General features: G+C 58.0%; 1 protein-coding gene across 1 annotated transcript; it reads right to left on the bottom strand.

Moving 5' to 3' along the window:
- Positions 1-5,768: 5,768 nt before the first annotated feature.
- On the bottom strand, positions 5,769-9,727 carry SALL2 (spalt like transcription factor 2). The gene is given in 3 exon segments (XM_055342142.1): positions 5,769-8,754; positions 8,756-9,161; positions 9,535-9,727. Coding segments are annotated over 3 exon segments (2,976 nt in total). The 5' UTR covers positions 9,602-9,727; the 3' UTR covers positions 5,769-6,251.
- Positions 9,728-10,541: the final 814 nt, after the last annotated feature.

A 10,541-nucleotide genomic window follows, 5' to 3' on the forward strand; every position in this document is an offset into this window, starting at 1 on the left:
TTGAATCTAAGCAGGCCTTCTGACTAACTTTGGCCAACAACATGTGGCATAAGTAATATTCTTTGAATTTCAGAGCCTAGGTCTTCAGAGGCCTTGCAGACTGAAGCTTCTGCTTCTACCTTCTTGGAGATCTGGGCCATCATAGAAGTCCATTTATCCTGAGAGAAAGAGAGAGAGAGCCTAGAGATTGAAACACTTTAAAGGGAAAAGGGCTCAGAGGATGCAAGACAATAAGGAAAGAGGCTTCAACATTGCAGCCACTCGGCTTTAGGGCCAGAAGTGAATGAAGCCACCTTGGATCCTCCAGCCCAAATCAAAGCTGCCTACGTGAGCTCACCCCTCACTACATGGAACACCGACAAGACATCTGATCTGAGGTCTGCCGAAACAGTCCATGGAATCACAGGCAAATACATTATTGTTTAAGATACTAGGTTTTGGGAAGGTTTGCTTCATAGCAATGGGTTACACAATGGGAAACATCCACAATCCTGACCAATTACTATACTTCTTACTTGTCCTTTAGTCAAATATTTTTTTTAAAGATTTTATTTACTTATTCATGAGACACACACAGAGAGGCAGAGACAGGCAGAGGGGAAAGCAGGCTCCATGCAGGGAGCCCAATGGGAACTGAATCCCCGGACTCCAGGATCACGCCCTGAGCCGAGGACAGGTGCCAAACTGCTGAGCTACCCAGGGATCCCCAGTCAAATGGTTTTTAAAGTTTTTTTCTTACTCAATTTTTATTATATGATCAAAAGCAGAATGTCCAGTGAGGTTAGTCAATCTGTTATTAAACATTAGTGGAGTGCCTGGCTAGCTCAGTTGAAAGATCATGTGACTCTTGATTTCAGGGTTATGAGTTCAAGCCTCACATTGGGTATAGAGATGAATTTTTAAAATCTTAACAAAAAGAAAGAAAGAAAGAGAGAGAGAGAGAGAGAGAGAAAGAAAGAAGAAAGAAAGAAAGAAAGAAGGAAAGAAAGAAAGAAAGAAAGAAAGAGAAAGAAAGAAAGAAAGAAAGAAAGAAAGAAAGAAAGAAAGAAAGAAAGAGGCACCTGGGTGGCTCAGTCAATTGAGCGTCTGGCTCTTGATTACAGTCATGATCTCAGGATCCTGGGATTAAGCCCATCTTTGGGTTCCCTGCTCAGCGGGGGGTGGGGGAAGTTGGCTTGTCTCCCTCACCCTCTGTTTCTCTTCCCACTTGTGCTCACGTGCTCTCGCTCTCTCCTCTCTCTCTCTCAAATAAAGTGTTAAACAGTAGAAAAAAGGAAGGTCAGAGTTGGTCTAATTGAAGACTAATACTAGTGAAGTCTGTCTTGTGGGTCAGGAGACAGACACTCCTTGGTTTACTGACAGGTCCCAGGGATGACAACCAGAGCCTCAGGAGTAGAGCTTGTGAAAGATGAAAATGTGCTGATAGAAGCAGGGCCTTTTGCATGAGTAATACAGGTTGAAAACCCTGAGAAGCGGGTGCTGAGGTAGGATTAGGATTCCAAACGTTTTAATGAGGAGTAACACATATGAAAGGGAAAAGGAATGAAAGCAGTTTGGGGCAGGAAGAACTGTCAGACTCCGAGGCAGCCCTGACAATCCCGACAGTCCAAGTTCCAGAGCAAAAAACGCTCATGGGAGCCCCACGTTCCGTGGAAATGGTTAAACTCTGGTACCACTCACCATCTTGCTTAGTCTTTGGCCAGAGGGGTGAAGAGTGGAATGGCTGAGGGTGCCAGTGAACCAGGCTGCTTGCAGCTAGGTAGCCAGTTCTTCCTTAAAGGGGAACCTCTGGGGGCGCTGGGGGGCTCAGCGGTTGAGGGCCTGCCTTCGGCCCAGAGCATGATCCCCAAGTCCCTGGACCGAGGCCCACATCAGGCTCCCTGCATGGAGCCTGTCTCTCTCTCTGTCTCATAAATAAATAAAATCTTTAAAAAAGTGGGGGGGGGTACCTCTAGAGCAGCACATCTCTGTATCTGCCAAAGAGGACTTAGCCTATCTTATGTAGGTTCTTAAATGATAACTGCGTTGGTCCTTAGGTTGTTGTATGGGTTGTTAATATATTTGAGGGTGGTTATTATGAAAGCTGAATTTGGGACGCCTGGATGGCTCAGTGGTTGAGCATCTGTCTGCCTGTGACTCAGGCTGTGACCCTGGAGTCCCAGGATCAAGTCCCGCATCGGGCTCCCCACAGGGAGCTTGCTTCTCCCTCTGCCTATGTCTCTGCCTCTGTCTCTCATGAATGAATAAATAAAATCTTAAAAACAAAAAAAAAAAGCTGAATTCAAGAGAATTGTACACCCCTCCCCTCTTCTCCATCTTTGCATTATGAGTTATTTCCCTCTGGGAACCTGCAGGCCATTGTTTGCATCTATCATACTGTTTACTGCCACCATATCAAAATGTTTACATTTTTCTTCATTCTAGGCTGAGCTCCCATAGGGGCAGAAGTATCTTACTTTTGGACCCACACAACACTTGGTGTCTGAAACAAAATAAATCCTCAGAAATCAACTCAATGAATGAGCAAAGCTGCCTTATGATAGTGATGCTCTGCACCCATCTGATTTGAATTGGATCCACTGTATCTATTTAATGTAAAGTGTTTTGAAAACTGGATTTATTTAGATTCTCATTCCAGCAAATTAGAGTTAAATCGCTTTCCAAAAAGATGATCAACTGAAAAGTGATTGGAGAGTTAGAAATGGGGAGGCGAAGGGTAGGGATTGGAGGAGCTACAAGAAGAAACCAAAGGCTCCAAGAAGACACAGAATAAATTAAAGGTGAAGAGAAAAAGGAAAAAAAAAATTAAAGCTGCCGGATAAGAGAGGTCAACGAAGGGAGCCCTGGGTGGCTCAGGGGTTGAGCATCTGCCTTGGGCTCACCACATGACCTTAGGGTCCAGGGATCGAGTCCTGCATCAGACCCCTTGCAGGGAGCCTGCCTCTCCTGCTGCCTATGTCTCTGCCTCTCTGTGTGTGTGTCTCTCATGAATAAATAAAACCTTTAAAGAGAGAGAGATCAACGCAGAAGAAAAAGGAGACAGAAAGGAAAATAGAGCAATGAAGGAGGAATGTGGGGAGTGAGGCGCAGTGCTGACCTGCCCAAATAGTATCCACGAGTTGGAAGCCTTAAGACAACTGTTACCATAATGGGAACTGGCATGTAAAGAGAGGGCAAGTCTAGTTTAATTAGTTAAATGGCATTACCCATGTCCAATGGGGGTAGGGGAGGTAAATGGAATAGGATTGGTGACCTACCTCCTTCCATAGGCTGAAAGGAGAAAAAGATTTACAAAGCTTTGCTAGGAATTAAAGAGGCAGAAGCTGTTTCTTCCCCAGTTGACTTCACAAGATTCCCCTGTATTCCTGTTCACCAGGACCTTCTAATTAGCAATAATTGCACCTCAGATAAACCTCATTGGCTAGGATACTGCCCCTGGGCAAAGCTCACCAGGACCTTTTTAAAGGGGACCTGTCACTACTCTGGTGGGGGCAACTAGAATCAAACGTTGGTTATTTACCTTGAATGGAGCCAAGTATGGGCTTCATCACCTCCTCCTGTCTTCCAGCCAGCCTCACATCAGGAGTCTCACCGGATGTAGCAGGAAGCAAGCACCACCCCTGATCACTGGTGGTAGTACTAAACTGGGATTCTTAATCCAAGTCTGCCAGTAATTGGCTGAGTGGCTTGGGCAAATCATTTTACCAGCCCCATCCTTTCAGCACTAAGATTCAGTGATACGATGATCTTACAAATGCAGATCAATCAATCAATCAGGGGAATGTTCTCTAAAAAACCAAGATCTTAGAGTCAAATCTAAACCTCACTGTAGGGATCCCTGGGTGGCATAGCGGTTTGGCGCCTGCCTTTGACCCAGGGCGCGATCCTGGAGACCCAGGATCGAATCCCACGTCGGGCTCCCGGTGCATGGAGCCTGCTTCTCCCTCTGCCTATGTCTCTGTGTGTGATGACTATCATAAATAAATAAAAATTAAAAAAAAAATAAACCTGTGTTGTGGAGACAAGGTAAAAAAAATGCCTATGTTTCATTCGACACCCCACGTACTTCCACTGTTAAGAATTTTCCTTTAAATGATCCCATTGGTAGAAATTATTAGTGTTGAGTTACTTTTTTTTTTCTGTTTATAACCTCAGATCTCAAGGATCATAGAGACTTATTCATCTTGGTTCTGCAGGTTAACTGATGTCAGGTAGGCTAGCCTGGGATTCAGGAAATAGGGAAACAGCTTCCAACCTCCAAACAAAGCAAAAAGCAACCCACAAAAGCCTGGTGGTGGAAAGTTCTAGGGATAGAAAAAAATCTAGACAACGACTGCACACAACGGACAAATCCTTTACTTTTTGAGAACATAAACTCCATTTTCAAGGGGAAATCACATTCACTGGAGTTTGTTTTAGGACAAGGTTGAATAAATATTTCAACACCATATGTTCAGCTTTGGCAGGAGATGTAGGTGGGAAGGGAATCTCAATGTTAGGGGAGGCCCATATCACACCCCAGATGGCTAGTTAGTCATGAAATAAGGAAAAACACACAAATATTTGGTTAAAACACTTTTAATGAACATGGAAAGACATTACTATCTCCCTTGTCTGCTCTTCACATTTTACTATGTTAGGAATCTCTGGAGCCTATACCTTTGGAGGAGAAACCATCATTCAAGTCAGTCAGTAGCAGAATTCTCGCTCTCTCCCCCTCAGAACTCCTGTTCCAAATGATCCTATGTTAAGAGTAAATACTACATCTCATTACAAGACGGAGAGGCAGGGAGAACACCACCTAGAGCTCATCTCCCAAAGTCTGGGACTCTAAGAACCAGACAGTGGCAAAGATGTAAGCCCCGGTCCATAGACAGGCAAAACGGGGAGGAAATAGGCCTTGAGAAAGGAAGACGAGGAAAATCCAAGGGGCCAGGGAATTAAAGGAGGGAGTTATCTAAAACTAGAAGCACACTAGTGCTAGGAAATTCCCTATGACCTGTGGCGCACTGTTGCACACTAAGTCACTAATAGTCCAAAAGAACATTCATGAGACTCGTCCAGTCAAGAATTTGAGATCCCCTCCCTCACATCATGCCCCTTTCTTAGTCTTATAGGTTCCCAGCAAGCCCTCTGCTTTAGCAACACTCTTCAGCTCTCCATCACTACTCCTTCAACGACCCTCACCAATAATGCTTCTTAAAGGTATGAACTTCACATTTCCCTAAATACCCCGGGGGAGATCTGTTGGCAAGACACCTGCTTGTTTCCTAACTTTGAGAGGCCATGATGAAGGGATAGGAGAAGCTGGAGGTGTCTTGGCGTATTAACCAGCCAACACCTTGGCCTGAACAGGAGTTTACTGGGAAGACTCTCCCGTATGCCCCTCATTTCTCCCTCTCCCTTAGGGCCGAGACACCAGATGCAGATACTGTCGCGTCTTCATTGCTGGCACCTTTTGGAGCAGGGAAAAGAAGGAAGTGTACAGTCTGCTACTTCTCTTCTATGATGGGTTTCCCAGGCACTGCCTTGGATGCAGGAGACCGAAATAGGAAGAAGGGGGTTCTCTTCTCCTTGGCCTCTCTGGATGCCATTGCTGGAGGCACGTTCCCAGCCACAGTTCCCGGGCCAAAGAGCACGGGTGGTGCCAGGCCTAAAGTGGTAGTGGAGGTGGAGCTGGAACTCCGGGGCTTGGTGGGCAGGTCACTTGACAGGAAAGCTGTGTACTGGTTCCAGAAAGACAGGGGACCTACCCTCACCAGTTGGGCAGGAACGTCCTGGGACAGGAAGTCCTGCAGGTTGACCTGGTCACCAGAGAGGAGTGGCACTGGGCCCTCCAGAGACAGCTGCCGGCCCCTTCGGGCTGGGCTGCAATTCCAAATGTGGGTGCTCAGGTGCACCTGCCAAAGGGAAAGGGAGAGGAAGAAAGGAGAGGGGAGGAGGGTCACCCCAGGGAAGGTGGAGGGGGGTTCCCCTTGGGAAGCTGAAAGCTGTAGAGAGTCTATTTTCCTCAGGTACAACGAGTGAAGAGGGAAGAAAAGTCCACCAGGCGGCCATCCCCCGAGAGCACAACTATTTCCAAGCTCGGGGACTAGAGAAGAGTCACTAGGGATGTATCACAGAAGGACTCAGAGAAAAAGACAAACGGGGCGGGGGGGGGGGGGGGTGGCGCATCCATCTCGGAGGTCCTCCTACAGAGCTCTCGGCTTCTGCTCCCTGAGTCCAGGGGCAGCAGGTGCGGAAAAGCAGGCTCACGGGATCGTGGGGTCATCTTTTCGGGGAAAGGGGGAGAGCCCCGGGGAAGTGATGGAAGGTGAGCAGCCTGGGACCAGGGAAAGAGCAGCAATATTCTGAGGGCCGTGGGGGGCAAAGGGTTGTACCTGGTGGTGAGCCAGCAGCATGTGCTTCTTGAGGATGGCCCGCTCGAGAAAGCTCTGCCTGCAGAAAACACAAGTGAAGAGCGGCCCTTCCCCGGGGTGGGCCTTCTGCGGCTCCTCCAGGGAGGTCTGCGCGCACAGCTCGCATGCCTTCCGGCCACTGCCATCGCCCGCCTCCTTCCTCCGCGCCTCCGGGGCGCCCAGCTCCTCCCCGGGGGCGCCGCCGCTGCCGCCACCGCCTTCCCCCTCCCGGGCCGCCGCCGCCTCCGCCTCGCCCCGCTCCTGCTCCTGCGCAACCAGGGCCGCGGCCGCGCCTCCCTGCTCCGGGGGCTGCGTCTCCTCGGGGCGCTCGGGCGGCGGCGGGGCGGCCAGGCAAGGCTGCTGCGCCCCCTGCTCGTCGCCCTCCGGCCGCGGCCCGTCCTGCCCGGCCTGCCCGGCCGCCGCCGCGGCCCCCACGTCCTCCTCGGCCCCGGAGGCCTCCTCCGAGTCCCCGCGCACTGAGATGGCCTTCTCGCCGCCGCTCTCCGAGCCTCTCCCCGCCAGGGAGTCTTCGTCAGTCCCGTCCTCGTCGTCGTCCTCGTCGTCGTCCTCGTCCTCCGACAGCTCCTCCTCGGGGGACGGCTGCTGGGACGGCGGCTGCGGGCCGGGCCCGGGCCCGGGAACGGCGGGGAGCTCGGCGCCCTGGTCCGGGGCGGCGGCCCCGTTGGGGATCTGGCCCCCCAGGTGCATGCGGACGTGCTGCTGCAGGCTCACGGCGTTGGTGAACTTCTTCTGGCAGATGGGGCAGGAGTTCTGGGCGCGGGCGGCCGGGCTGGCCTTGTGGCCCACGAAGTGCGCGCGCAGGTTGCCCCGCGTGGAGAAGGCCCGGCCGCACACCTTGCACTTGAAGGGCCGCTCGCCCCCGTGCTGCCCGTAGTGCAGGCGCAGTGCGCGCGGGCAGCTCAGCACCCGCAGGCAGATGACGCACTGGTTGGGGCCCGAGGCGGCGGCCGAGGCCGCGGGCACCGAGGCGGGGGGCGCCCCCGAGGTCGCGGACGCCGGGGCGCCGGCCCCCTGCCGGTCGATCTTCTCCACCAGCTGCTGCAGCTTGGACGTCTCAGACGGCGAGGCCCCCAGGGGCTCCAGCACGTAGGGGAAGGGAAAGCCGCCTGCGGACTTGAAGTGGCTGGTCAGCAGCGCCCAGCTGGGCAGCGAGGTCACCAGCTTGCTCAGCTGCAGGCGGGCCGCCGGGCCCCCCTCCGCCACCCCGGCCGCGCCTGAGCCCTCGGCCCCCGGGGGCGTGTTTTCGTCTGCCTTGCTCTTCGGCTCCACGGCCTTCATGAGCACGAACTTGTTGAAGGCGGGGAGCGCGGGGGCGGCGGCCGCGCCCGCCCCGGTGGACAGCAGCGTGAGGCTCTCGGTGGCGCTGAGCGCCGCGCTGGAGGCCGCCAGGGGCTTGCGCTCCCCGCCGCCGGCCGCCGCGGCCACCTCCTCCTCGGCCTTCTCCGGCGGCACCGACATACCGTAGGGCAGGCCGCTGCTGGTCAGGACGTAGTCCAGGTGCTCGGGCACCGGGTGCGGATTCATCTGCACGTGCGGGTACTTCTCGCGATGCCGGTGGAAGTGCACCTTGAGGTTGCCGCGCGTGGTAAAGCGGTTGCCACAGACATTACACTTATAGGGCCGCTCACCTGTGTGGGAACGCAGATGGATCTGCAGCGCACTGTCACTACCGAACACTTTAGCACAGAAGCGGCATTTGTGCCGGCCGCCGGGCTTCTCCAGGGGGCCCATCACTTCCCCGTAGCCCAGCTCACCGCTTCCGTTCTTTGGCTTCAGGAGCCCCGGGGAGGCGGCGGCCTCGAGGCCCCGAGCCGCGCCCAGGCACTGCGCCGCCAGGAGCCCCGTGGCGCCCGGGAACGCCAGGTGCGGCGAGGCCATCAGCGGCTCCGCGCTGCCGGGCAGGGCTGCGGAGGCGGCGGCGGCCGGCTTGTGGCTCCGCCCGGCGCCCCCGGCGGGGAAAGCGGGCTGCGCCCCCAGCGGGTGGTACAGATGGAAGAACGCCTGCTTGGGCGCTTCGGCCCCCGAGGACGACGACGACGACGACGAGGACGGCGCCAGCGTCTTGCCGCTTTGCACGGGCTTGATGGGGCTGAAGAGGGGCAGCAGGGGCTTCGCGGAGGCGGCGGGCCCTGTCCCGGGCAGCTCGGAGGGGCTGGCGGGCGTCCCCGCGGCCTGGCCCAGGGAGCCGAGTAGCAGCACCTGGCGGCAGATCTGCTCCGTCATCTGCATCTGGTGGATCTGGCGCTGCTGCAGCACCCGCAGCTCCTCCAGGATCAGCGGGATGTTCAGGTGGCCGCTGCCCACCCCCGGGGGCGGCGGCGGCGGCGGCGGGGGGCGGCGCGGGGGCGGATTCGGGAGGCAGCGGGGTCGCTCCCATCTTGGGACTGGCCAAGATCAGGCCCCCGCCGCCCCCCGCGCCGGTGCCGGTGGCGGCGACCAGGAAGTGGCCCGCGGGCTCCTCCACTCTCCGCTCCGGGCCCCAGCTGGGGTCCGCGGGCGCGGCGCCCCCGGGGGCCGGCGGGGTGCTGTGCTCCGCCTCCATGACCTGGGGGCTCCTCCGACCCTCCGCCCGGGGCTCGGAAGACGACGCGGAGCTGCTGGGGTTCTCCTGGCCCCCGATTATCACCATGACAGGGGGCTCGGTAGAACACGCATTCTGGTGCACGAGGAATTCGGCTGGGTCGGTGAACTGCGCGCAGCACTTGGCGCAGACCTGGGGGTGGTCGTCCTCGCTGGCGTCGCCTGCGGGGAGACAAGAGAGCGTGGGTGGCGCGGGCGTGCGGGGGTTCCGACTGGCCCCGGGCCCGGGGGGGGGGCTCGCCATCAGGCCGCACGGGACGCCGGCTCGCGCTCCACCGCGAGCACGCGGAACAGCCCGGCGTGGGGCGGGTGGGGGAGGGGCGGGCGCGCTGCGGCTCCTGCCTGGCTCCTGTCTGGTTCCTGCCTGGCTCCTGCCTGGCTCCTGCCCGCCCCGGCCGCCCCCGCCCCCACCCCGGGCACCGCGGGCGCGCGGACGGGGGCCTGGGCACAGAATCCAGCATTTCCCCCGCTCCGCCGCGAAAGGCTCCCCCGCGCGCGCCCTCCGCCCCCCACCCCGGGCAGGGCCCTACCGCACCTCCGGGCTCCGCCGGCTCCCCGCAGGGCCCCCCGAGGCGAGAGCTCCTCCCGGTTTCGTGCGCCATGGCTGCGGGGGGGTGGGGGGCCGGGTGGAGGGGGAGACAATGGGTATCGGGGTTGCGGGAGGCGGCGCTGGACGCCGGGGCTGCGACAGCCTCCGCACCCGGGGCCCAGACTGCAGAGACGGAGAGCGGCGGCGGCGGCGGGGCGGGGAGCGCGGGGGAGGGGAGGGGAGCGCAGGGGAGGGGGGGAGGGGAGCGCCGAGGGGCGGAGCCGGAGCGAGGGCACCGCGGAGGGGAGAGGGGGGCGGAGCTGCTGGGGCGGCGGGAGCGCGAGCGCGGGGAGGGCGCGGGGGCCGCGGCCGCGAGCCTGCGGCTTCCCGGGGTCTCCGTGACAGGTGCCTGCGGGGCGTGGTGGGGGTCCGCCCCCCCCGCGGGCCCCTCCCCCAGAGGCCTCTGCCCAGACCTGCCCCCGCCCCCTCCGGCTCAGGGGGTCACAGGGGGGCACACGGCGCTGCTCGGTGGAGCAAAGCGCCTGGCTTCTTAGTTCCCTCCGGATAAAGGATCCGCTGAGCCTGGGAAACGTGGACCCAGAGAGGGGGGTCTGAGGGCCCTCGCGGGCCGGGCAGCGCGGCCCCTCCATCGCTCAGCGCAGCGCGCACCCCCAAGAACCCCGACTTCTGTCCAGGCCTCGCCACCTTCATCCCCACCCTCCCCCCATCCCTCTCCACGAAGGACGCTTCCCAGGGTGGGGGGCTGCAAGGAGGAATTTCCGAGGAGGTCCTTCCAGGGCCCCTCTCTGCGGAACGCGGAGCCCCCCTATCCCGCCCCTGCTGCCCCAGAAGAGCCGGACGCAAGTTACCCCCCGGCACCCCCCCCCCGCCCACACCTGATTTATGGGCTGCGTGCCCACTCGGGGAGCCGGCTCCTCCCTTCCCTGCCCGCCCGCCTCCTCCACCGCCCCTCCGCGGCCACCCGCCGCACGCTGTCCCTACCGCGGGCTCTA

This window comes from Nyctereutes procyonoides, unplaced genomic scaffold (assembly GCF_905146905.1).
Source record: "Nyctereutes procyonoides isolate TBG_1078 unplaced genomic scaffold, NYPRO_anot_genome, whole genome shotgun sequence".
Classification (NCBI taxonomy): Eukaryota; Metazoa; Chordata; class Mammalia; order Carnivora; family Canidae; genus Nyctereutes; species Nyctereutes procyonoides.